The sequence below is a fragment of the Botrytis deweyae genome, assembly GCF_014898535.1.
Source record: "Botrytis deweyae strain B1 chromosome Unknown BDEW_016, whole genome shotgun sequence".
Taxonomy (NCBI): Eukaryota; Fungi; Ascomycota; class Leotiomycetes; order Helotiales; family Sclerotiniaceae; genus Botrytis; species Botrytis deweyae.
In genome coordinates, this window is record NW_024066223.1 from 123,564 (window position 1) to 149,099 (window position 25,536).

The 25,536-nt window shown below is 41.6% G+C and overlaps 8 protein-coding genes across 8 annotated transcripts; 3 read left to right on the top strand and 5 right to left on the bottom strand.

Moving 5' to 3' along the window:
- The first annotated feature begins 1,037 nt into the window (after nt 1-1,037).
- Nucleotides 1,038-2,852, top strand: EAE98_007043 (uncharacterized protein). The gene is made up of 6 exons (XM_038954666.1): nt 1,038-1,327; nt 1,384-1,508; nt 1,564-1,811; nt 1,863-1,980; nt 2,032-2,099; nt 2,157-2,852. The coding sequence occupies exons 1-6, from the start codon at nt 1,178-1,180 to the stop codon at nt 2,474-2,476; spliced, it is 1,029 nt and encodes a 342-aa protein (XP_038808808.1). The 5' UTR covers nt 1,038-1,177; the 3' UTR covers nt 2,477-2,852.
- Nucleotides 2,853-4,621: 1,769 nt separating this feature from the next.
- Nucleotides 4,622-7,258, top strand: EAE98_007044 (uncharacterized protein; the record flags this gene model as incomplete). The annotated part of the gene is made up of 1 exon (XM_038954667.1): nt 4,622-7,258. One exon carries the CDS (start codon nt 4,622-4,624, stop codon nt 7,256-7,258), a length of 2,637 nt encoding a protein of 878 aa, XP_038808809.1.
- A 947-nt stretch (nt 7,259-8,205) lies between these two features.
- EAE98_007045 (uncharacterized protein) lies at nt 8,206-8,828 on the bottom strand (the record flags this gene model as incomplete). The annotated part of the gene is made up of 3 exons (XM_038954668.1): nt 8,206-8,356; nt 8,434-8,564; nt 8,712-8,828. 3 exons carry the CDS (start codon nt 8,826-8,828, stop codon nt 8,206-8,208), a joined length of 399 nt encoding a protein of 132 aa, XP_038808810.1.
- A 1,155-nt stretch (nt 8,829-9,983) lies between these two features.
- EAE98_007046 (uncharacterized protein) lies at nt 9,984-10,702 on the bottom strand (the record flags this gene model as incomplete). The annotated part of the gene is made up of 3 exons (XM_038954669.1): nt 9,984-10,122; nt 10,259-10,389; nt 10,535-10,702. 3 exons carry the CDS (start codon nt 10,700-10,702, stop codon nt 9,984-9,986), a joined length of 438 nt encoding a protein of 145 aa, XP_038808811.1.
- A 1,180-nt stretch (nt 10,703-11,882) lies between these two features.
- EAE98_007047 (uncharacterized protein) lies at nt 11,883-12,823 on the top strand (the record flags this gene model as incomplete). The annotated part of the gene is made up of 3 exons (XM_038954670.1): nt 11,883-12,051; nt 12,179-12,461; nt 12,520-12,823. The coding sequence occupies 3 exons, from the start codon at nt 11,883-11,885 to the stop codon at nt 12,821-12,823; spliced, it is 756 nt and encodes a 251-aa protein (XP_038808812.1).
- A 1,552-nt stretch (nt 12,824-14,375) lies between these two features.
- Nucleotides 14,376-16,951, bottom strand: EAE98_007048 (uncharacterized protein; the record flags this gene model as incomplete). The annotated part of the gene is made up of 5 exons (XM_038954671.1): nt 16,293-16,951; nt 15,907-16,159; nt 15,557-15,856; nt 15,237-15,498; nt 14,376-15,161 (listed from the first exon to the last, which is right to left on the bottom strand). The coding sequence occupies exons 1-5, from the start codon at nt 16,501-16,503 to the stop codon at nt 14,376-14,378; spliced, it is 1,812 nt and encodes a 603-aa protein (XP_038808813.1). The 5' UTR covers nt 16,504-16,951.
- A 1,272-nt stretch (nt 16,952-18,223) lies between these two features.
- Nucleotides 18,224-21,755, bottom strand: EAE98_007049 (uncharacterized protein; the record flags this gene model as incomplete). Its single annotated transcript, XM_038954672.1, has 3 exons — nt 18,224-19,151; nt 19,332-21,648; nt 21,710-21,755. 3 exons carry the CDS (start codon nt 21,753-21,755, stop codon nt 18,224-18,226), a joined length of 3,291 nt encoding a protein of 1,096 aa, XP_038808814.1.
- A 2,150-nt stretch (nt 21,756-23,905) lies between these two features.
- On the bottom strand, nt 23,906-24,638 carry EAE98_007050 (uncharacterized protein; the record flags this gene model as incomplete). Its single annotated transcript, XM_038954673.1, has 2 exons — nt 23,906-24,234; nt 24,338-24,638. The coding sequence occupies 2 exons, from the start codon at nt 24,636-24,638 to the stop codon at nt 23,906-23,908; spliced, it is 630 nt and encodes a 209-aa protein (XP_038808815.1).
- Nucleotides 24,639-25,536: the final 898 nt, after the last annotated feature.

Here is a 25,536-nt window from a genome sequence, read left to right on the forward strand (position 1 = left end):
CAATCAAGATGTGATGAATGGGAGCCTCTACGTAAGCGAAAAAACAGGCGGAAATTGAGTACTCTTTCAAAAGTCTTTTTTAATAGATTATAAATTCATTTCAAACTAAATATTGAAATTTGAAAAAAGAAAACGAAAATTTGAGTCTTCTTTGTATTGAGATCAAGTGTTTTTATTATTTAATATTATATTGAAAAGAGATCCTAGTTGTTGAAGGTCTTTCGAATGGTGGTCAATTCCCGCCTGTTTTTTTGCTTACGTAGAGGGAGCATAATCGGAAGTACCCCTGGCAGACTTGCAGTGTTGCATAGATTATAGATATGCAGCAGTCTCCACTAACTGTTGGTAACCCACATTACCCATACAATAAGCTTTGAAATCCGGATATGCCTGTAGATTAATTCCCTCACATTATTCGCCAGCTCAAAAAGGCGACACTAAAAAGTTTTACCGATGCAAGGATGTGGCAGGGGAGGCTCTACGTAAGCGAAAAAACAGGCGGAAATTGAGTACCTTTCAAAGGACTTTTTTAATAGATTATAAATTCATTTCAAATTAAATATTGAAATTTGAAAAAAGCAAACGAAAATTTGAGTCTTCTTTGTATTGATTCTAAGTGTTTTTATTATTTAATATTATATCGAAAATAGATGTTAGTTATTAAAGGTCTTTCGAATAGTAGTCAATTCCCGCCTGTTTTTTTGCTTATGTAGAGGGAGGATTAAACGATGCAACATCATCCTGCGGATCAATTAAAGTGAGCCTGGTCCCATGTTATGGATGAAATGATGCAGCAGTTTTTGACCATATACTCTGAATACGTTCAGATTTTTAAGAGGTTCGAGAGGAGATCTACCAAATGGCATTAATGTCAGCTTCAAATGGCGTTGATATTAAACTTGATTTCTTACCGAGGAATTGAGGGTTAATAATCAGTATCTGGGGCCCATGGTCAACAAGCCGAATTATTTATTGTTCAATTATACCACTGTAGAAATTACCAACCGATTTTTATAAAGCCATGGTTCTTGATTGCAAAGCATAACTCGGACTTATGTTGGGCTCGAGTATCAAGTGTTTTCAATATGAAAATACGCATTATGTTTCTCTATATACCTTATAAGAGAGCCCTACTTTGGAATCAACTCAGCTAAATTACTCTTCTCTCCCAGTCAAAATGACCATAGCCGGTAAAGGGCCAACTATTGTTGCGGTCATGTGGACAGAGACTGTTATAGCTCTGATCGCAATCGGTCTCAGACTCTACACGAAAGGATTCATCACGCGAAACGTGGGCTTTGATAATTATCTTATCATAGTCAGCTGGGTGAGTTGAGGTTCTCGAATGACTCCTTGTTCTCGGTACTGATAATGGATATTTAGTTTATGTTGATGCCATACACAGTGGCCTGCACGGCAGCTACAACTCAAGGGTTCGGTCAACATTCTACGGATCTCACCATCGAGGCTTTCGCAAATGCCACTCGATCGGAGATTATTGGTCAAACGTACACTGTCACCTCTTTCCTATAATACACATAATACATCTAAGATACATTTTAGGTTCTGTATCATCGGTATAGCCACTAGCAAAGCTTCAGCATCGGTGTTTTTGCTGAGACTTGCCGTTGTCGAATGGCACAAATGGATTCTCTACATTACCATGTTTGCGGTCACTGGTATCGCCGTCATTTGCGCTCTGTTCGACTTCATTCGGTGTGATCCGATAGCTCATGTTTGGAACCCATATATTCCTGCCAAGTGTTGGGTCTCCACAGAACAATTTACTGCCATCTCAATCACTGTGGGAGGTGAGTGGCATGATTCCAGATTTTCCCGAAAAATTGGCTAATACCTCAGAGGCACCTCCGCAGCAGCAGATTTCATTCTCGCTGCGCTACCATGGATCATACTTTGGAAGTTGAATATGAAGAAGAAGGAGAAAGTTCTTATCACATCATCCATGAGTTTGGGAATTTTGTAGGTCTCCTCGCTGGCACAAACCGTAGTCATAAACTTACAATCAATTAGTGCTATGGTGTGTGGTGTGATTAGAACAGTGAACCTGAACGGCCTCTCATCAAGGTCTGATTATTCCTGTGAGTAAATCTCCGTAGCCAATTATCCAAAACTGAAGGATTAACAGTCTCTTTTAGATGAAACCATAGGTTTAATATTATGGTCATCTACCGAACTAATGATTACGATTCTCACTGCAACAATACCCACTTACCGACCACTTTACAAAGTCTTGAGAGGTTCATTATCAAGTACGGGTAGGCGTTCCAGTCGAGGATATCGACTGGATAATCTAGAAGAAGAAGGGAAAAAAGATTTACCACCCCCTGCCATAAAAAGACGCCCTAAAAATGACACAACTTTAATGGCGACGGCTATGAGTGTTGATGAGCGCGATGATTACCATAGTGAGCGAGCTGTGCTGGAACCTGGTAACGGAAGGAAATACTCGGATTAGTGTAGCAATGCATGCTTAATATGTGAAGGTAAAAAAATACGTACGACAGGATTAGAACCAAGCGAGGAAACATTGTCAAGTGTTGGGTATAAGGAAGAGTCACCACCATAGTGCGGGTCAGATTTTGTTTACATTGCATGAGCAACACTCAATTTTTTGACGGCGGAATCTCAAACTGCTAGTACGTGAGATTGCCATCAAGATTCATAGAAAAAGTTTGCAAATAAATAGAAGGATAAAGTGGTGCTGAATATAACCGAGGCATCAAGGACTTGGATATCGTTCGGACTAACTTATAAATATGAAGCCCCGGCCTGCACGTTGTCTCCTTTTGAGTAACGCAACATCTTACTGGAGGTTACACAATGAAAAGGATTCAAATTTCCGCCGATACGCATATAAGAGAAACAAAAAATTAAATGTTATATTTACCCGGCGCTCATGGCTGATTCGACAGAGAGGTGTGGTAGATACTTCATAGAATTTATTTGTGAAATTGGACCTCCACTGGCACCTCGAACATTACTTGTGCGGCCAGAAAGTATGTCACTCCGAAGCTAGATAGATGCATATACCACAGGATGGCAAACTACATGAGGGGTAGTCTTGTTCTCATAGCGGTAGATCTGCATGCTTTTTGGCAACAGGAGTGGATTTACCGGTTCAAGTACGGATAGGTAGGTTGTCAAATACTTGATATAATTAACCAGAACACTAATAGTAACCCACTTTCCAATCTCCGAGGCTTGGCACATGCTCATTATCCAATCGGTACGACGTACATTGTGATTACCAAGACACAGAATTGCGCGATGCCTATCAACTTTCAATCATCCTAGACATTTTACCCGGCCCGCTGCCATTCAACATATGCGGGAAGACTAATGGGGAAAGCACTAGATAGGTAGGTACCAAACTGTCGGGACGAACTTGTAACGTAATTGTGACCAGGAGTGTTCACTTGCCAATTGCGTGTTTCTGCCAACCAAATGAACTAATCTTTATTTTAGCAATAGTCTCTTGTTTAGGGTATCTTTGTGCTTCAATAACTCCATCGAAACGAATATTAGCTTTAGATATTTGAGCCCTGTGTTGTAGAAGATTTGCCGGTTACACAGGCAATATTCAGATAGTGCATTTATGGAGCTGTCGTGGGGTCTTATTAACGTACACCAATTTAGCCTTGCCGAAAATACAAGCAACACCGGGTGCAAGGAGATCAAAATTTCCAACGGTTAGTGACCGGGTGCTGGCCAGCACTGCTGACCTGCGTACCCACTCTTGAGCCACTCTATTACCAGGATTCTTTCTGGGTTCTTATGCAGACATTAAGAAAAAACAATGAGCCGGCGTAAACAGATTTCTTTCTATGTTCTATTCCAGTTGCGAACGAAATACAAGTCACATTTTGATCGAGTTCTCCGAGTTCTGCATCTTCAAAATGTCTAGATGGTCTGAGAAATCTACCCCGCACTGAAAGGTTTGATATTCATCAGGTAACTTTACAGACTGCAATCTTGCTTCTTGAAGTATAAACTGAAAACATACTCCTACCTGTGAGAACCACTCGAAGCAATTCATTTAGTAGGTATCCATTTAGCTTACTCTGGAGCAAGAGACACGCCGAAGAGATAAATGCCCAGTTGAGTATGGCGTTTGCAAACGGTATCTCCTGAAGGCCCAATTCAAAAATAGTGATCCTCAAGAACTTATTAATTGTTGAGATAGGTGCGGGAATGAAGGCTAGGATGCATATCAGCCTATTTAATGAGGATATCATGATCTGATTTGTATGTATGCTCGGGTGAAGATAGCTGGATATAGCGAACCATTGTGCAATAGGTGTGAAAAGTACCGTACGGAATATATGCCTCGGAATCTGACCCCAAAAGCATCTAATGGTTCTTATCATAGCTCTCGGGATATTGTACGCGATGTCTAGTCCAAGGTCTCGTGACTTGGTGTTATCTGCCTTAGTAATAGACCCCGCGTCAACACGGTCAACGCGTCGTGTCATCGACTAATTATAGATCGCTTGAATATCTCACTTCCAACGTCCAACCTCGGCCTCGAACGACGTCCATCATCAATCTTTCATTTATACATTCCTGCAATTTGCAATATGTAACACAACAACTCTTCAAAATGCCGAGCAAACAACGCACTTTCGAATTGGTGGATGCGCCAAAAGTCCATCGACCAATGACCAGTAAGCAAGCAAAAAAAGCATATCAAAAAGCAAACCGAACGCCACGAATAACGAAAGCGGAACAAAAGCGACGAGATGCCGAAGAACTGGCGAAGCACAGGAAAGCATATGAAAAGGAACAAGCAGCTGCGAAAGCAAAAGCGGCGAGAGATAAGAAAGCTGCAAAAGCATTAGAACAAAAAGAAGAAAGGAAGAGACAGGGGATACCGGAACCCAGCAGACATGTTCGCCCAAGTCAATCCAGGATTTCTTTGTTTTTGAAGCAGGGGACCAAGAGATTTCGGGAGATATTGAATCCAGGTGAAGAATCTGAGGGTACTATATGCGACGATTTGGATGACGAACCGCCCGCAAAACGAGTTGCGCAAATTTCCGAGGAGGACGAGGATGGGGACGGGGACGGGGACGAGGAAAAGGATGAAAATGAGGATAAGGTCTTGTCGAAACACATCACGCGTCGCAATTTCGAACTTGAAGATGAAAACCAGAAGGAACAACCTGCAAACAAAAAGAGGGGTGAGAAAATAGTCATTCCGAGGTCACCAATACTACCAGAAGATTCCGAGGACGAATTTGGAGACTTTCCGCCCTTGTCAGAAAACGATATTTCATTGTTGGACACAGGTTCCATGCATTCCACGCCAAAAAATGCGAATCTAGGTAGAGCCAGATCTGCAGGTCTGACAAGACCCCCGTTTCAAAATCCTACCATTCCTTTCAATGATGAGCAAGAGTTACCACGGATGAAGAATTTTGAAAGAGAGCAAATGTCGCCCGATGACGCATTTGAGTTGGAGAATATGCTTGATTCTCAAATCCGTTCCGAAGCAGCAGATGCAGCTTGCAAGTCAGATAGTAAACAAGCAGTATCAACTGACAAAGAGATCTGTAGAGAGGAGACAAAAGCGACAACTCCCACATCAAACAGGCTTGTAAAGGATTTTGCGGAGGAAAAAGAACTTCTTTGGCATGCGCCTATTCATGGTAGAAATATATCAACTTCTCAATCCATACATACCATATCACCACCACGTCTTCCTAGGGTTTCAGCTACAAACACGACGCACGAAAAACTAAACAACTCACACTCACGCACAGTTTCTCATGATCGTCTACAAAATCCACCATCCAATATAAATGAACGTGCAGTTTCAGTACTAGGAACAAATACACGCCTCAATTCCAGGCCGTTGGATAGAAACCAACCCCGCGCGAAGATATCATCAGATACTGCTCGAACTATGTCGAAGAATGCTACTGTCATTGCATCTGAGAGTTCAGTGTCTCGAACAACCGGTTTGGGTCAGCAGGGCCCGCGAGAGGAAGCCGTTCACTCTCTTGTGCCCGAAGTTCATCATGGTAAACGAGAACCGGCACAAAAATCACCTATTCAACCCTCTACATCCAAAAGTTATATACGCCCCGCACTCCAGGAAAAATCTATCAACATGGGTCCCCCAGCTCTTCCCCAGAAAAGCAAACTTAAAACTTCCCCTGTTGCTTCGGTCAATACCAGGAAAACAACCGACGATTATAGTCTTCCACCTTCCACACAAGCATTTCTTGAATCTCATCTTGATGACTTTTTTCCTAGTGCAACTCAAGAAGCTAGAGAACTATGTGAAAAATTCACTGCACCTCAATCTTTTGCAGTCTCGGGTAGGAATTTGGATCACAAGCGGGATGAAGAAAAACAAGGAGATGTGAAGGACAATGTTTCTACAACTTTTGATGATGAATTCGGAGGCATGTTATCTACGCAGGAACTTAAAATGTTTTCGCAGGATTGGGAAATTTCTGATTCAACGCCTCAAAAAGGAAATGAAAGGGAATACTCCATTGAATCTCACAAAGAGATATCGGCAGGAATAGAAGATCTACAAAGCTTTATTTGTAGCCAGGATTCACTTTTTTCCAGTCAAGAACTCGCTGGACTGGAGAATTTGTCAAAAGCCAAATCACCGGTGGCAGGTCCCTCGCAGTTACCACAAGCTCAAATATCCCCTTTTAGTCACCATCAAGGCCGGCCGGTAAGATTGCAAAGCCAGTCAGCTGAACCAAGTACTCCACAAGTTGACCCAGATATGGAACTTACGCCCAAACCAAAAAGATCACCTTGGTTTAAGGAAAAACCAGAAGACAAGTTTACTAAAAAGAGATTTTTCACCGAGAAACCAGAAGATTTGGAGGCTGCTGCTTTAGCAGAGAGTAAGAAAGCATGGGATGAAATTAAAGAGGCGACTTCATCTAATAGACATAACTTTGATGATGACCTTGAACCTGAAGTAGATGGGCAGCTGAAAGCTGCGCTTGCTGAAAGTAAGGAGTGGGATGAAGTATACAAAGCGGTTCTTCCCACACCCACACCGAGAAAGACTAGCGAGAGGGGTAGACGAGAGATGGATACTGAGGAGGTAGAAATGCAAACACCATCACGAATCAGAGAAAGGCAGAAGGGAGCGAGTTCTATCACGAACGAGACGCAACGGTTTCAAAGGGAAGCTAGTGTTGTTAGTACTGATTATGGTGATGGAGAGGTTTCCGATTGGGACGAGGTATTGGATGGGTTTTGACGAACGTATCAGACAACGTTGAAGATATTAGGAAAGAATCACGACTTATGGGTATTGGCAGTATTATGGTTTGGAATGGGTATGGGATTAGATATGGGTATACATATGCGCTGGTTTGTGTTTAAGCATTGGTATTGACATGGATATGTACATTGTCTTCGCGCGTCGCATATTATAGGATACTTACATACATAGGGGCGTTGGATTATCTGTTTAGCATGGTATCATGGAAGGTGTGGAGGCGCTTTTGTTTGCATTTTTCTGTGATGGGATGTTTGTGGAGAAATGATTTTATTGAGGTCACTTGATGCATTTCTATGCGGAGTCTATAATCATTTAGGGTCTATTTTCTAGTTTGGTCGTTGCGTTATGGGTGGAATAATCATGGCATCGATCTTTGGAAAGACCTAAATGCTTTAGTAGGGCAGTAAGGATCATATTACGATACCCGGTGTACTTTTCTCAAATAAGTGATTAACGAGAATGAATTGTTATCTTACATCTCGCATTGGATTATATCAGTGTACAGCCCAGAATTACAACGTGAAGAAAGTTCGACAAGTTCTTCAAAACGTTTGATGATACCCCTTCTTGATTTTAAGCAATCATAATGCGTTATACAGGCACCATGGAAGCAACTTCAGAATCACTATGTAATTAGTTGATAATTTGTTCAGTTTCGGTTATATGTCTCACTGCCAAAATTCCATAGACTCCGTCTGGATCCGGGGATAAAATGATAGCTCGAATGCCTTGTATTGGTTCCGATGACAACACCATAGTGTCGCGAGTAGATTACAATGGAGTGGCAAATTTAAATAATGGAAATTCATAATCAATTACAACGCAGCAAAAGGACCACTAAAAATTGTATATAAAAAAAGGGTATGCCCCCCCTCCCCTCCTTTCCCAAGACCCAACTCCGAAATAAATCCCGAATAGGTATCTTACTGACCCAAAGTAAACCCCACCAAACTACTTCCACATTTTGCGCTCTTCCACCCCAAGCTCGCAGTTACCTTGGTAGGAAGACCTTGGTTTTGAATGAAAGGAATAGGAGTAATTGAGAAAGCCGAGGGTGTTGTACAGTCATCGTCGCTAATTGAATTTGGAGAGGTTATTTTCGTCTTCCGCACATCAAGACAATGAAAAGAAGGAAGGAAGGAATGAATTACCTATAAAAAGAACAATGTGCATCGCGACAGAAAAGAGCGGAATCGAGCGCATTTCCGAAGATTTCGAATGGGAAACAAAGGGAATATGCGTAGGTTGCTGCGAGGTCGCCGTCGTAGCTTGCGAAGATGAACTTTGAGATGGTTAGTTTTTGGATAATGTTCCGGGGGGGGTTCATTTGAGATGTGATGGTTTGGTGGGAATAGTATATTTATAGTTTAGATGATGAGATGGAGGATATTGTGAGGATGGGGAGTGTATAGGGAAGAAATCTTATTACATTGTTGACATTCTGGTTTTGACATGAATTTATTGTGTCGGCTGCTGTTTGAGCATTGATGGTCGTGTAGCTTGCGAAACTGAGGAGGAGACTTGTGAGGGGAGTGGTGATCTTCATTTTTTATTTTTTTTTATGAATTATAATCAGGAGTCAACGAATGAGAAGTTTGAGATTTAGGATTGGATGGGAGGGATGAGATGTTATGTGTATTTTATGATGGGATGGGATTGACATTTTGTGAGGGGGTGATAGCAAGTATTTATACCTCTTCAAACAACTCATTAAAGGGACCTTGAACATACTGATTTTTGTGGTAAAGCTATGTTGCCAAGTCTGTAACAATTGCTTATAAGAATGTCGAATCAAATCCTGACAGAATGAAATATTGATCGAGCTGGCAGTGAAGCGGTAGACTGGGAGTTGATATATCCAATTGATATCTGATATTTTTGAAGACAATCGTGAAAAATAAAGTAAGAAAAGCCTAAAACATCTCAAATTGCCCCCAAAAGTTGTTCGTACATTCATTATGTAGACACAGTCTCCCGTCTTGGAAAAACATTTCTACGCCTGACATTTCTCGAGACAAAATTTGGTAACGGTAATTTGGTATAAAGTGAACCAAAAATAAATAGCTGAGAGTAAGATCGTAACACAGATAGCCATAGAGAGAAGCGAAAACGTGAATGGATGATTTAGATCGGTATAGTTAGTGTTCGGCCACGCCGGTAGATATCACAATTGATTGATCGTAAGTCTTCAAGGACGATCTGGAGCAATGTTACGAGCGAGTACAAAGATTCCCGAGTCCTGTAATCTCGATAATTGGTGCAATGATGAGAAACGTGTTAGACATCTAAACTTTATTTGCTACAAGCCGCTTCATGGCATTGACATAGATAAAATATTTCGGCTTGCACATGCCATTTGTCACTAGAACATGGCGCTTGAACGAGGATTCGATCACAATTCTTAGACAGATGAATTAAACGAGGACTCTCGTGTGGAAACGCAAATTTCAGAATATCGAAGCAGAGTAACTGAAGGGGTAAATATATGAACTAGCATGGGATTCCAATCGAAAGGCACTTTGGCGGGTATGAGTTTCTTCAATGACGACCAACATTCATTTTCTGAAACTCTGAAGCCTTTTCCCATACTAACAAAGGTGAATGCCCCCCCCCAGATATTTAGCAACCATCTTCCATATACCGTAATCAACTCAGCACCTTATCAATTGTTCTCAATGAAAAGCTTTGGCTCATCTGAGGATTAAACCGGCAAGTCAAGCGGAAGTTTTTGACAAATCGCGCCTTTTCCCAACACTGTCGTTACAACTCCCGCTGGATTGACCAAAACTAAACTCCTTGGAACTGTGAGAACAATATTGGGGTCGGTACAATCGTCGCCACTATTTCAAGAATGTTAGTATATCGTTAGATAAAGCTTGGAGAATGGAGAATCTAGGATGGTGGGCATTTAATTCGAGCTATCAAAATGACAGCACGAGAGACGGGAAGTGAGGAAACAAAAATCGTGATACATACGAGCAGTTTGTGCAGATGACACTTTTGCAGAAAACGGCTGCCAATGCGGTACTGCCATTTACAACGTAGGAATAACAATCACCATAATTATAGGAGGTTATTACACCGTTATCATATTGAACTCCGACGTACTAGAAAAAAGTTAGTAAGTGCGGTTCATATCCAGGTATCAAGTAAACTATGGCAAGGAACTATGGGCTAGCGATTTTGATGAAATATGACGACTGGTTCTGGCTTAAGATGCAAACGAATATGAAGGAAGACCAATTGACTTACAGCATTAGGGCCCGCGGCTTCACAGTAATTGTTGAGGACTGTGTAACTGGGGATAACAGATGATGAATGAGTAACGGAGGTATCCCTCGATGGAAGAACGGGAATAAGAGGATTAGCAGTAGCTAATGCACCGAAAAATGCGACGATGACTTTGAGAAAAAATCTCATTTTGTAAAGTAATCTTTTAATTGTGGAAGAGAGTTTTCTGAAATGTCAGGAAAATCGGAAAAATAAACTTCTTTCACGTCTCGACGTTCCTACTTATACCTCTGTTGATTCCGAGATATTGGCTCGGAATTGATTGCCAATAGGACAATAGATTGAAATATTTATCGCTTGAAATGATTAGATGCTTAAATATGAGACATATGAACGAAAATCACGATTCTATTATGTAGTACTACTCAGTGGCTACTCATGTGACGCAAAGAGACGGGTGATTATCCTGAGTTCTTCAAGTGTTAAGCACGGAAAAAGAAATAATTTTCGTGGAGGTTGGCGCGTGATCCCACACTTGACTCGTGTATAAGGTTAACGTATGTAGATTATGTACAATGTCTTTGAACCGCTCTGGCATCGAAATTTCCAGCAGTCTCCAGAACTAGATTTTAAGAGTCAGCAAAGAATGCATGAGATCTCCGCGGCATATATCTAGATGGAACTATTTTCATGAAAAGCTTAAATGATCTACATCTTTCATGACTCCATAGATCCATGATTGCCAATGATGAGGCTGAAAAGAAAACTTGGCATGTGACGTTGGGGAGGGTGTGAATGCATGACCTAGTCCCAATTGAATTTGACGAGGGCTGAATGGGATATGCGACGACAATTATAGGTGAAAGATAAAACTATTATCTTAGAACCTCCAGGACGGCTTGTATAAAGATGAGTGGAAAGCTGTTAAATTCAAAAATAGGATGTGTTATTAAATCAATTAAAAGGAATCAAACATAATTGTGAAGGGTTCATTCAGAATATTGATCGATGCGCGGCTGATGATTGGTCGTTCCACCCCTGGACCCCTGAAATACAAATGTCCGTCGTCTCGTCGGAATGTTAACCTGCTCGTCAGACGTTCTTGAGAAAAATTCATGGTCTCACTTCTGTCATTGGTTTTGTCGTCCAATAGCTCACCAGATAAATCATCTAGAGTGGATTTATATTTTCTTGATTTACAATCAATATATCCGTAATGCGGAAGAAATCTATCATCTGTGATAAATTTCTCACTGTATAAGATTTTCACATACACTCCCATCAAAAATGAAGTACATTCAACCATCAAAGTCCTATTACTTCTTCAATACAATAAATTGACTTATACCTAGGACTTTACTACCTCACAATGTCACCAACTATAGTTTTGATAACTGGTGCAAATCGGGGCTTAGGTAAAGGACTTTTAGAACGCTACTTAGCATTACCAAATCACCTTGTGATTGCGGCAAATCGTGATCCATCCCACGAGAGTTCGAAAAGGCTCGCTGATCTTCCTAGAGGATCTGGAACTAGTCGTGAGTATAGTTGATTTGCCTACCACTGGTTTCGACTTGCAATGAAGAGGCACAACACAGGACTTCCTGATCAGTTTCTAAATGACTTCAAACTTCAAAGATTAAGAATAAGTCTAACAATTGACAGTGATTATCGTCAAAATTGACGCCTCGATCGAACAAGATGCATTTGATGCCGTCCGAGAACTCCAGGATAAGCACGGCATCCAAAATATTGATATCGTTATTGCCAACGCAGGCGTTTCTTATGTTTGGCCAACAGTGGCTGATCTTAAAATATCGGACCTGAAAGCCCACATAGAACCGAATGTCTATGGCTGTATATCAATATACCAAGCAACACGAAATTTGCTGCAGAAATCAAAGAATCCCATTTTCACACCCATGGGCTCTTCGGCCGGGGCAATTGCGTAAGCACAAATACATTCCTTCCATAATATTAAATGCCTGGCTTTAAACTTTCTATAGACACCAAATTCCAATCAGAAATGCTGCATATGGTCCCTCAAAGGCTGCTATTAATTGGCTCACTGTTCGAATTAATGCTGAGGACGACTGGCTGAATGCCTTTGTTATGATGCCTGGCTGGGTCGCAACTGAGCTAGGCTATGAAGGCGCAAAAGGTCTTGGATTTGATGATGATTTCATAAACAAAAGTTTGATTTCCACGAATGTTTCTTGTGATGGTATGATGAAAGTTTATGCGGATAGTTCCAAGGAAAGACATGGCGGGAAAATGGTGTTATACGATGGAAGTATCGGAGAATGGTAAACAGGTAGACAGGTAGACAGGTTTCCGATGAGAGTTTCTGAGAGATAGAAAAAAGAAGTGAGCAATAGAAGAGATTTGAAGGTAACACGAAGATAGAAAGTCCGGTAATGAAGAAGTACTCGAGTATTGTTGTGGACTGCGGGGTATTGACCAATATTGCGGGGTATTAATCATGACACGTGACACCACAATCGCTTGATTGTTGCTCCTTCCATGCGTGCCTACCTCGACCAACATCCATTAACTAAAGCTTTTACAAGTGTGAGAGGCTGATAATTACAGATCCTTGAGAGAGATGAGCTTTTCTTCAACTATCAACAATCAGATCCTTCCACAGAAGACTTTCTTTGATTTCATCGCTCCTGAAAAAATAACGAATTCGGATAGGGTCTGCAAGCTCTCCAGAGTCATTCTGTCTATTATTGTATTAAAATTAAAGTAAAGACTAAAGAAGGCTAATTTTGCGTAATCTGCTGATCCTCTCCCACTCTCAAACTCATGGAATTAGGGTAACACGATTATTTGCTTGATGATTCGTGCTAAACCTCCTACTACAGCCCAGGGTTTGAATGGATTTTCGTTGAAATCGAGCTTCTCATAATCGTGAGACTGAGTAATCGATGCCATATTGAGTTCAATGTCATAATGAATATATCAAAATTTATTTTCGAGAGTCTCTTCTGTGATTGTCGTGAAAATAAGAAGCAAAGTTGGCGGGGAAAGAAGACAAATTCAATGATTACTGATAATTGTCACGATTTATCCGGGCCAATAATTGTCTAGTGGGAGCTTGCATAAGGCTTTTCGACGTCATTTTTGGCTCTGGGATATTCACTGTGCCTCAGTATTGCATGGCGTCAAAAATATAGTATAGAAACCCCCCCAAAAACATTTTGAACACGATAGATTACATGACTTCAGACATCCTGGTATGTATGCTTAATGAAGCTGCACATCGTCTTCCCGTCAATACTTCAACCATTCTAGTTTCAGGCCACGTAAAACCTGACAAATCTCGCAAATTCATGAATTCAGGACTAATATGATTGGATTTTGACTTTTAATAGGTTTTTATTGGGAAAAGCGAACCAGTAACCTGATGTTCTCGAACAAAACTCTAGCCCTCCCGTTGGACCACAGAAAGAGCAGCAAGCACTTCATCATTTGTGGAGGAACTCTCCCAGCCCGAACTATCGAACCAGCATTCTATAAAGTCAAAAATTCTGGCCTCCGCCTCCTCGTATCGCTCCGCTTCCTCGCAGATTGAAATCCTCCACGTTGCCATTATCAGGAATCAATTCATGAACCTAGTCCTCCCGGCGTTCCTTGTAATTCGCACTTGCTTGTATCAAACTTTGGAATTGCGCATTTTGGTCGGAACTCCTTGTTTGGAATGTCATTTACTTTAACAGCCATCAATCGTGACAGCAATCTATTAGTCAAAGCCCGTTCAATCTCCTTTATTCATTAGTGACGTGAGCTATGAGTACAAACTCATATCGAATTTTATTTCGTCTTCATTACCCAAAACATAAGAATCATTAAATCATCATCATAACCCCAACGCCACAAAAACCACATACCCCAGAAACCCCGCCATCCAATTCAACCCACCAAACCCCCCACTCCCCACCACCGGCACCGAAACCATTTTCTCCGCATTCGATTTCTTCGAACTTCCCACTGTACCGGTACTCGAACTTGAACTCGAACTCGAACTCCCGGTAGCTCCCGGAGTAACAAACTCCTTCTTCCCGCCATCAAAACTCATACAATGCGTCGGAAGTAGCATACTCGTTCCAGCAAGCGTAGCCGTCGTCCCTACATTCTCCACAAAATTTAGATCTGGAATTCTCAATTGAATACCGGCTTGAAGTCCTATAGCTATATCTGCTTGTGGAACAATGTTTGTGAGAGAGGAAAAATAGTCTAGATCTTTGACACTTGAGGAGGAGCTTTGAGCTGGATTGCAATTTTCGTCCACCGAGGTGAGTTCGGAGATTGTGACGGAGAGGGCGGGGAGGTCAAGAAAGGCTCCGGCGGCTATGGAACCTTTGCCTGATAATATGTCGACACCGAGGAGTATTTCAGAATGAAGGGCAAGGGAGAGAGTTAAGGATATAGAGGGATCAGTCGCAGTTAGGGGGAGAGCGGTGATGGCAGAGTCGCTAAAACCAGAAGAAGTTGATTCGGTTAGATTTCCAATGTTAAGTCGAATGGAGGATTTATCCGGGACGGAAACGTCGAAACCGTAAGTGAAGTTTAGATTCCTAGAGACACCGATAGAACCTTGAATTGCAGGAATCCACATCGGACCTATTGCGGCAATATCTGGGATCTAGAATATGTGTTAGGATACCTCTGAGAGACATATCCCTAGGTCAAAGAGATGTGGGGTAAAATTTTGACATACTTGGAAACCCGGTAAAGTCAATCTGGTAAGTTCCACAGTGAAAGTTTCTGTAAATGTTCCCGCAACCGCCGAATCAATTTCGATATGGGCACCTAACGCATTGACTACCAAGTCGAAATAACCTTGCTCTACAAAGTTCACTGCTTTCTCTGTATTGTGAGAGGATTTGCTAACATTGAAAACACCCTGAGTCAATTCGATTGAACCTTCGATTGAACAATTACCACAACTTATTGACAAAGATCCTCCTGTACCATCGTTCCTAATCATTTTTGTTACTCCTATTAGTTCGATATATTAGAGATAAAAGATGAACATACGAAGTAGAGAAACTTCCGAGAGTAAATCCCGCAGGTACCACATGTCCAATATCATGAACTGATGTATCCGAGGTTGGTGTTGCTGATGGCGCTGATGGAAAAGAGATAGTTTCAGACGATGATACTGAAACGGTTGAAGTAATTCTTTTGCGCAAATCACTGTGTATACGAATGGCGCTACTGTCGTATTTACCCATACCGAATTTTACTTCCATTGTATCATAAGCATCGATCCATTCAATCCGTTGCACGGAGAGGATTGCGGTATCGGATTTGAGAACGTATTCCACGTTAGACACTCTGATTTAATTATTAGCAATTGTCGAGACATTATTACAATTGTCACTTACAGATATGGAGCCCGCGCATTCTGGTCATTACATCCGGCATGTGATGAAATGACCAAAAACTCTGATAAATCTTTCCATTCTTTTTCTGCCTCTGCTAATAAATTTGCAGAAGGGAATTCAACAATGATGGTCGACTTTGAGCACAGAATGTTCTTGATGTTGAGCTCGATATCTTCCAAAGTGACTGTAGGTAATTTATATTTCATCGATGTGGATGCAATTCTCGAATGTGCTCCTCGAATTATGGAATCATCTACGGGTTATTAGTATCTCGTTCAATCTTAGCAGCAAAGTATGCAGTATTGTTCGGAAATTTCAATAACCGATGTCTGACTAAATAGATTCATCGAACGGACCCTGACCCCAAGAAAAAAGAGTCAACTTACGATCAGCATAATGATGAGTACACTCCAAATTTGGTTTAAAATTCGCAAGGCCTCGTTTTTGTTCTGCAGAACGCACAGTAATAGCCCCTAAACTAGTCGTTTGCCTTGAAGGAAAATCCCGTTGAGAGACCTCGACATCACTGCTATACAAAGCCGCGACAGCTTCAACACAAACCAAGAACGAAGCTAAACTCTCGTAGCGAAACAACATTTTCGTTAAACAAATATCAAAGCTTCTTATTTAGACGAGACAAAAACTCGAACCAATCGACCCAAGAAACTAATCACAAGAAAAAAAGGATGGCACACTCTAGCTCAGTACCATTCCAATCTATATTAAAGTCTCCGAATGGCCCCCAAATAATTTGTCACGAAAATTTACGTGCCGCATCCTTCACGCAAGAGCCTGATAGTCTCGTTATGCAGCTTATAAAAATGTGATACGTAGGATCAAACGGGGAGATAACATCAAGGGCTGCGCGTTTGTTGCGTTGCATTGGAATTCCCAAACTGGTATTCCAGGGTATGCAGAGCCTAGAAAGAGCCTCTTCTCGACCCCACCCCTCCCTTCACAGGTCTCCACTCAGGTTATAAACCCCTGCGACCAAGTGATTGAAAGTGCAGGTTCTCAAGAGCCTCTGCCAGTGAGAAAAACTCAAAAGGTCTGGCATGTCTTCCCAATAAAACAAAGTAAATCAAGTGCTGGAATCAATCAAATACTCGATCCTAATAAACATGTTCACTTGACACACGCCGTCTTCCAAACATCATATACATAAAAAACAATCCAGCCCCCAAACCTGATCTTCCCCGCAAAGACTTCTTTAAGGAAACACAGCCCATGCATGCACTTACCTGGCTAATCAACAACTCCACATTCGCAATCTGCAACACGAGTAAGTTGGTCTGATGTTTCGGTACCGACGGCGCAGCAGGGAAAACACGGTGCAATTGAAGCACTTGAGGAAGATACTTTTCCCGAAATCGGGCCAAAACACGACCGAACGTTTTTCATCCCTGAAGTACTGCGCACTATTTTGGTAGCGAAATCTCTAAATATAGAGAGAGTGGGCGATGTCTGATTGGATCGGGTTACGAATGAGAGGCTTTGTTCACCACCGAATGTAATTTTCCAGCAGCCATCTTGATTGATTGATAATCTTTTTCGATCTAAACATCGGAAAGAGCCTCAAAGAAGATCGTCACCCCTCCAAATATTCGAGCGCAGCGAGGTCTGGGGGTCTGGGGGCTTGCTCCCATAAAAGATATGAATCAACGTACACGTGCCAATAATAAAATTGAAAAAATTCAAGCGAAAAATGTAATACAGATGAACCTGGTTATAAGGGCCTAAAAATTTCGAGGCCTAAATGCCTGTATATACAGTTTCAGTCTCAGCATTTAGCCTCGTTTTATACCTTCAGCCTTTTTATTTTCATTAAATAATTTATGAATTTATTATATGATAGGTTAAAGCTTGGGCTATTCCTACCAATTTTTATAAGGGTATTAGGAAAATTAGGATTATATACTCTTATATAAAGGAATGCCCGTTTAAATCAATTTCACTATATAAATTTTTAGGAATTCTAAAAAATATGCCCGTATAAAGGGGATGACTGTATATCACGTGCCCGTATAGCCAGGTTCATCTGTAATGCCCAAAAGAAATTTAAAACAAAACAAAAGTTCTCATTCTGTCTACAAGTAGTAAAATTCTATCTATTCGTCCTTCATCCTTCGTTTCGTGCATTTGGGGTATGTTCATCACGTCATAACTTATAAAAACCTTTAATTTCCTTCCCATCAATCTATCCATTCCGATATTTTTTCAGACCAAGTATATCGTATTCAGTTCGATACCAATACAGTCATCAATCAGAAATCCATTCCACCAAATTATTCCTAAAGAAAAGTCCCTAAATATGCAATTACAAGTTTTGCAATGATGGGTGTCCGTTCAACAATTCTGGGTGGCTTCCACCAATGAACTTGACAACACCCTTAACCTTTTCTCTAGTCTCGATCTCCAATTGTTCGACTGGCTCGCCAAGGACTGCAGCGAACACTGGAATCAATTTCGGAGTGAGTTGCAAAATTGTTTGGTTGCTTTGACTGTAAAGTCCAGCGATCATTTCAAAGATTGGCTCATTCTCTTCGTAATCTTCCTTGAGTGGCAATAATCCAGCCATAACTGGGAGAATATCATCAAGTGGAACAGCATCTTGGTGGGCCATGATCATACGGGAAACACATCCACAGGCGTTATCGATGGAGCGGGCATGGTTGGTTTGAAGTAAAGGCTCAAGTTTGCTAAGGATGTTGTTGTATGATGGGAGATAGGTAGCGCTATCTTGGGAGTGGAAGATCAGGAGACCGGTACCATATGCGGCATTGGACTTTGCCTCAGGGTCAGTGTCGGAGAGGCGTTTGAGGAGAACTGGCAAGAGGGAAGCAGTGAAAGGAGTAATGGCTGATCCCATGTGGCCAGTAATTTCGGCAATGACACCAATAGCGGTAGATCTTTCGAATGGAGTGTTGGAAGAAGCGAACTTCTTGAGTGGCTTCTCAAACTCCTTAAAGATCTCAGCAAATTGAGCTCCAAGAGCGAGAGCAAGGTTTGAAGTAAGGTCAAGAGCGGTATCAATGACGAGCCAGTCATATTCGGAAGATTCAGCATCTTCCTCATCAGGTGACTCAAGTTCATCACCAAGATCTTGTTGACATGGGTGGAGACGCATAATGACGGCGAAGATGACGTTCTTGATGGCTTCGGCAAAGTTTGGTTGAGCCAAAATAGCTGGTCCGCAAAGCTTCAATGTAGAAGCGACGTTGCGGTTAATATCAGTAACGACACCACTATTATGTAATGTTAGATATATTCTTCCGAGGAATCTGTACTAATAAATGACAATAATAATGATCAGGAGTAGATACGCGTTCGCAGCATGTGCAACTTGTGCATCTGAGTGAGCTGGGTATAACGTCATGTTGTTCATCATTTCATATGATAGAAAAAAAAAGAAGAAAAAAGCTTACCGGTCATATTCATCTTCCCATAGAGACATTGTAGCAGTGGTAACAATCTCTCCCATTCTGACCAACTCAGGAGTTGGTTCAGCTGCCAAAGGTAAACCAGGGGTCCACTTTGTTCCGGTCTTGTCTTCCATCATGCTGTAAAGACAAGCGTATGCTCTCCACATTGTGCTGATGGCAGTCTTTCTAACACCTTCATAAGAGTGTTCAACCAATGGAGAGATAGCCTCGATGGTTCTCTCAAAGTATGGCATGTAGTGTTGACGAGTATGTGTAAGAATATCACCGATAACTTCAACTGCGACTTCCTTCTCCATGGCAACGGCGGTAACGGCAGTGAGATCATCCCAATCTTCGTCATCATCATCATCATCATCATCCATGTCATCAGCCTCCTCAACATCTGTAGCACCAGCAACCTTAACCTTCTTTCCGGCAACAATGACTTCTTGGCCAAGCAAGTCTTGAGCATGTTCACCGAGCTCAACCTCAAGGTTGTCTTCTTCTTGATCCAAACAAGCAGCCAAAGCAGTAACAACTCCCTCAAGGAAAGGTGTAAACTCCTCCTCGTAGACCTTTGCCAAGGTACTCCAGAGAATGTAACTGGTTTCCTTGAGACGTGGGTGGTCAAGGTGTAGAGCTTCTTCACTTGCTTGCATCAATGGCTTGACATAAGGTTGGAAGACTTGAGCACCAACAGCTGCTGCCATGCTACCAATGGAATCACAGACAGTAGCACGGAGATCGAGTTCATCATTGCTTGACTTCAATTCAACAAATTGTGCCAATTTCTCAATGGTGTCCTTGAAGAATGGAAGGAATTCCTTCTCAGCAGAGCTTGCAAGGGAACCGATAGCACTTGCGGCAGCAGATTTAACACCGACATCTGGGTGGTCCAACAATTGAGTAAGACGTGGAACAAGAGTTGGGAGGTAGTTCTTGACAATTTCTTGGTCCATGCCCTCAGTCAAGGAGTCCAAAGCACCACACGATGCCTTCATGGTATCAAGAGTTTGCTTGTCGTTGTTTCCACCAGCTGCATATTGCATAGCAGCATCGAGGTTCTTGAGAAGAGCAGGAATGAGGTGCTCGTGAGTGCTTTGAAGATCTTCAGCAAGATCATCTGCCAATCTTGCAACACCGTTAAGAGCTGCATGTCTGACACCACTTTCTGGGTCCTCGAGGAGTTTGAAGACAATAGGTAAGAAACTATCCATTTGAGTACCGACGAAATCTGGTGCACCCTCAACACACATACCGAGTGCAAGGATACCAGCTTGACGATATCTTGGATCTTGGTGGTTGGAGAATTGTGGAAGAGCGTTAAGAAGAGGAACAATAACTTGACGAGGTGGCAAGCTTTCTGCAAGTAAACTAAGAAGACCCAGTGCAGAGCGAGCTGGAGAAGTCTCATCATCCTCATCATCATCATCCTCGAGCTCAGTAGCGATTTGCATGCTGGCCATGGTGATCTTTTCACCCAAATCCTTGGTGCCTTGAATCTTCATTTTTCTATATCTGGTGCATTGCATGATGAAAGACAAAGCTTGAGTTCTTGCGTCGTTTTCGTTGTTGGTATTCGAGGCAACCTCAAGCATGAAGCTGCAAAGGTCTCTGAAGTGAGGTGCGATCAAAGCTGATTCACAACCCAACAAAGTTTGGAAAACCTCGAAAGCTTGTACGGTGCGGTCCTCCTCCTTGGAATCAATGAAGTTCTTCAAGACAATGACCATTTGTGGGAAAATCTCAAGGAAGAGTTTCAAGCTTTCTGGATCCTCATCTGGCTCGATCATAGTAGCAACGGCACCAAGGCAGATCAAAGTGTTGATTCTGACATCAGTGCTCTCTTGATCGTGAATCGTTTTGCTGAGAATGGAGAACAAAACAGCAGTTTGCTCGGCGAAGTATGGTGAAGCAGTCTCGAGTAAGGTAAAGAGAATGAAAACTCCGACCTCACGATGTGAAACTTGAGGAGAGCTTGCGGCTTGTGCGAGAGTATCTGGAAGGTTGGCCCATTGTCCGTTTTCGATATCTTGACCTGCAATAGCGGCAATAACACGAGCACCAGAGTGTCTAACCAATTTAACCTCCTCATTTAATGTTTTTTGTAGAAGTTGTTCTCTGATTTGTTGTTTTTGGGCATCTGAAATGTTTTTCCAGTGCTTCTTGACCAAGCGTTGAGCCTCGACGGCGGCTTGTTGTCTAGTTGCTTGATCTCCATGGGCGATGAAGATCTCGATGAGCCAGAGAAGGGATTCTGGGTTTGGGTAATAGTTCTTTCTCAATTCTGTAGTTGCGGCCTTGACACGCTCCGTATCAGCTGTAATGATGGAAAGATTAGCAAAAATGGAGGGGTATTTTGCGATTTGGTAGAAACTTACGAATCTGAACGCCCTGTAAGAGCTCTAAGAATTGTTGTTGATCCATTTTCAAAGTATATTTACACGTATCGCATGCAAATATTGAAAATGATTGAAAAGGAATGACAAGAGAAAAAAGTTGGAGATTGAAGTTCAAAATATTATCTCAACTTTTTTTTTTACCATGGCCGATGTGGGGGAACAAGTCCAGGGGTCTTTTTAGTTTTTTTTGCCTCAGGCTCAAGGAGATCCACCCGCATTACATCTGGTATCCATGGGTTGTGGATAAAATTTGATTCTTCTCATTTGATACTATTCACAATATTCAATGCTTCAAGATTAGAAGTCATTTAACACGGCAAAGCGTGGAAGAGATATTGAATATTATTACACATCGTTGCAAAAAAATACATACATCACTAGTAAAGATAATCATAATGGTATTGGTTCTACCGGGAAATTGCCACCTTTAATGAATTGGACCGACCTCACTCTGGCAGTACGAAAGATCGAAGAATAATATATTCACTCCTTTCAAAATTCATCATCAAATCAAATGATCAATATTTTGGACCAAAAAACACCATAATGGAATCTTCAATATCGGAATTCAGCCTACCGTTATCTAGGTTCACTCAAAAAAATGTGTTCCTAGCATGTATATAATTCCGTTGGAGTGTTATCAGTGTCCCGGCTTTTCCGTTCTACTAGATCCCCTCTCGAACCTCCTAGACGAACAGCATTTCACGTAAGCGAAAGAAGTTGATAGAAAAGCCTTTGATTAGTGATTCAGATTGACGACTAGGTCTTCGGTCTTCCATCTCTGGTTCAAAAATATTCATATTCGGGCAACTTAGTTGTTATGTACCTCGGTAGTTTTCCAAAGATTTCACTCTCACAGCCTCCTTGAATAAGAACATTCCGTCGTCATGTACTTCGTTCATTATGATTAGTAGTGTCAAGGTAGCAACTGTAAAGCAATCAGTTGTTTCTTTAGTATACCTCGGTTTGGTATTGGCAATTGTCAAGTGCTAGTGCATAGATGATGACTGCCGCAGACCTGCATATCTACCCAGGTACACCAGTATGCGCAGTCAGAAAATCTCCCGCGCAAGCAGACGCAGGAAACAATGTTCCTCGATTGGATACTTCATGTTAAATGATCGGTCAAATGGTCAAGAAAGACTTCCGTTGTCACACAAACTCTTGGACTCCAAGTGCTATCATGGAATTGTTCATTTTACATATATTTCAATCAGTCCCGTCCTAGATAATCCTACAAGACTGAATCAATGATTATTCGAATCTCAACATGACACAAGATCTTATTGCTTCAAGCGACCGTGGAAAAGACTACCTCCTCACGTGATTGATGGCCTAGCTTTAAGTGATCGCACTCGTGTTTTTGCATCGATTCCATTATCAAAAGACATCCAAGATGGATTTCAAGATATCACATAGAAACCAAGACTTTGCCCGTTCTATCGATAAATGTTCTTGGTGGATGGAAAAAAAGCTAGGTCGCAGTGAAACAATTGAAACACTCAACTATGTTGGACCTCAAGACTGGCGATACATTCATTACATTACTATTCGCTGCTATCAAGACTGGCTATACCCTTCCTTCGGTTAATTAATTCGAATTCTAACATAATTCATAGATGTTTTTTAGTTCGCCTCGAAACAGTCTAGAAGGTCATATCGCACTACTTGAGTCTTTGGGGTGCAGAATCCTTTTAGTCCCGGAAACATTACCATCTACAACTCAAAATCTTCTCTCGAAACGACAAACGCGTACATCAAAAATACAAAATCTCCAGGAATTACTTTCGGATAATTCCGTACCATCATACCCATACACCAAAACCTTCGATCAAGCAAGATATGAACCTTTCGTTGTCCTCCATAACTCCGATTCAACCGGTACCCAAAAACCCATCATATTGACCCATGGTACCATATCACAATACGACACTTTCCTCATCCCACCACCACCCGGTCATCAACCTATCGCTCTCTCCCTCTACCAAAATGTCATAGTATTTATCGGACTGGGTCTTTTCCACCGAGGAATTGTATGGAGAGGAATTGGATGATTTGTATGCTACTGTTGATGAACAATTTCTTTACTCGTGGCGTTCCAAAATCAAAGTCTTTCTTTTCCCGTTTGGTTTGTATGTTTTTCCTTCTTCTTATCTCTACTTAATAGCTCAAATTTCAAGAACTCATGTTTAAACGTACCATATTCCTCTTCATCATCGCCACGAAAACTGTTTCAACGGCCATATTTGAAAGTTGAGAGTTATCATGTACTACTTCCGTGCTATTTCTCTCTGGGTCTATTTGAGCGCTTTTGATTTTTTTTCGGCTTTCCTGTAAGACTTGTATGCCGTATTTTACCAATTGCGGTAACTTCGCAATAGGTACTGTGACTGAGGTTTCATCTTGACCTTGTGATGCCGCTTCGAGTGTATCTGTAGCCAGACCGTAAGATTGCGCCGTCGTGGTGTTGTTTTGAGGCAGTATATCAGAATCAATTCGCTCATCTGTCAGGATAAAATGTTAACATTTGTAATAAAAAAAATCTCGAAGAATGACTCGAGGACTTTCCTGTTCTCAAAGAGTTTTCGTATATACCAGACTGCTCACGATCCATGTGAAATTTTTCTTCATAATTTCCTGTTGACTTGATTTCTAAACTCTCATCTTCATCTATGACTGTTTGGGCCTTTTGGAAACATGGCGATTTCCCTTTGTCCTCGGTATGAATATTCGGAACATCATATTCGGAAGAAATCAGAGGTGAGGCGAGGGGTAGTGAAGATCCCGTACTTTTATCGACTACGCCTGCCATCAAGGTACGAGGTGTGTTTTCCACTTCCAATAAGTCTTTCCTTTCTTGATCGGAATTATCGCATGATGCCATTTTCTTCAACTCGATATCCGCCATGGTATACTGATTGAAACAAAGAAATCACTTGAAGAAGAAGAAGTCGAAGTAATAAAGGAAATAATTTCTCAACAGCCTCGAGGTACATCCTCGACATGCAGTGCGACTATACTTCCGCATATACGGTCGGATATGCACATGGCGTAAAGGGATTACCTATGAATACACAGGTCGGATGTTAGAGGAATGCCAATCATTTTGTAATTTGTGAGTTAGTAAGTTTCGATCTAACATCGAAAAGACTTCGGGGTTGAGACAATCCACACTAGTGGTAAGTTTGTGGTAAGTTGGTAATTTCTGAGCTGTTTCACGGACGCCTTTGAAGTATAAAAAAGGCACACAGAAGGATAGAATCAAGCACATTTTCCTTATTTGATACAAAGAAGAAGCGCCAATCCGAGGGGTTCTTGTCCTCTCAAGAAAATTTGTTGAAAAGTTCGTAGATAGTCCCACAAAGCCTGCTCGATCGCGATCGCGCCTTCCTCACTGACCTTGTACTTTCCTTCTCTGTTTTCAACATCTTTCACCACAATTTCATCACAAGTAATAAAGAATAAGAATAAAAACGATGGCATTTAAGTAGCTCGGATTTTGATGGAGAATCAATCTTGGGAGACACTAATGATTTTGCCTCGGTCGTGCCAAAGCGAATTCTTGCATGTTGGCCATCCTTCATAGAGTCTTGAAGCACACCCTTCAAATGGTCTTTCGGACGAAGCCACCAGACAATCCATCCCTAAATGCTTTTCCTTCAAGGGCAAGCTTGATCTTGTCATGATTTTCTTTGTTGCGGCAGAATATCATCTGAAGCCGTATTTCTCTATGGGTTTGAACTCGAAGACGGCAAGTACGGGTATCCGAAGACACCAATGGTTTCCTGTCGCCAAAAATTTATTTA

Bases quoted from the DNA above. Each gene is read 5' to 3' on its own strand.
- EAE98_007043 (XM_038954666.1), top strand. From the start codon at position 1,178: ATGACCATAGCCGGTAAAGGGCCAACTATTGTTGCGGTCATGTGGACA. The intron at 1,328-1,383 runs GTGAGTTGAGGT...ATGGATATTTAG, and splicing joins ATCTTATCATAGTCAGCTGG to TTTATGTTGATGCCATACAC. The intron at 2,100-2,156 runs GTGAGTAAATCT...AGTCTCTTTTAG, and splicing joins ATCAAGGTCTGATTATTCCT to ATGAAACCATAGGTTTAATA.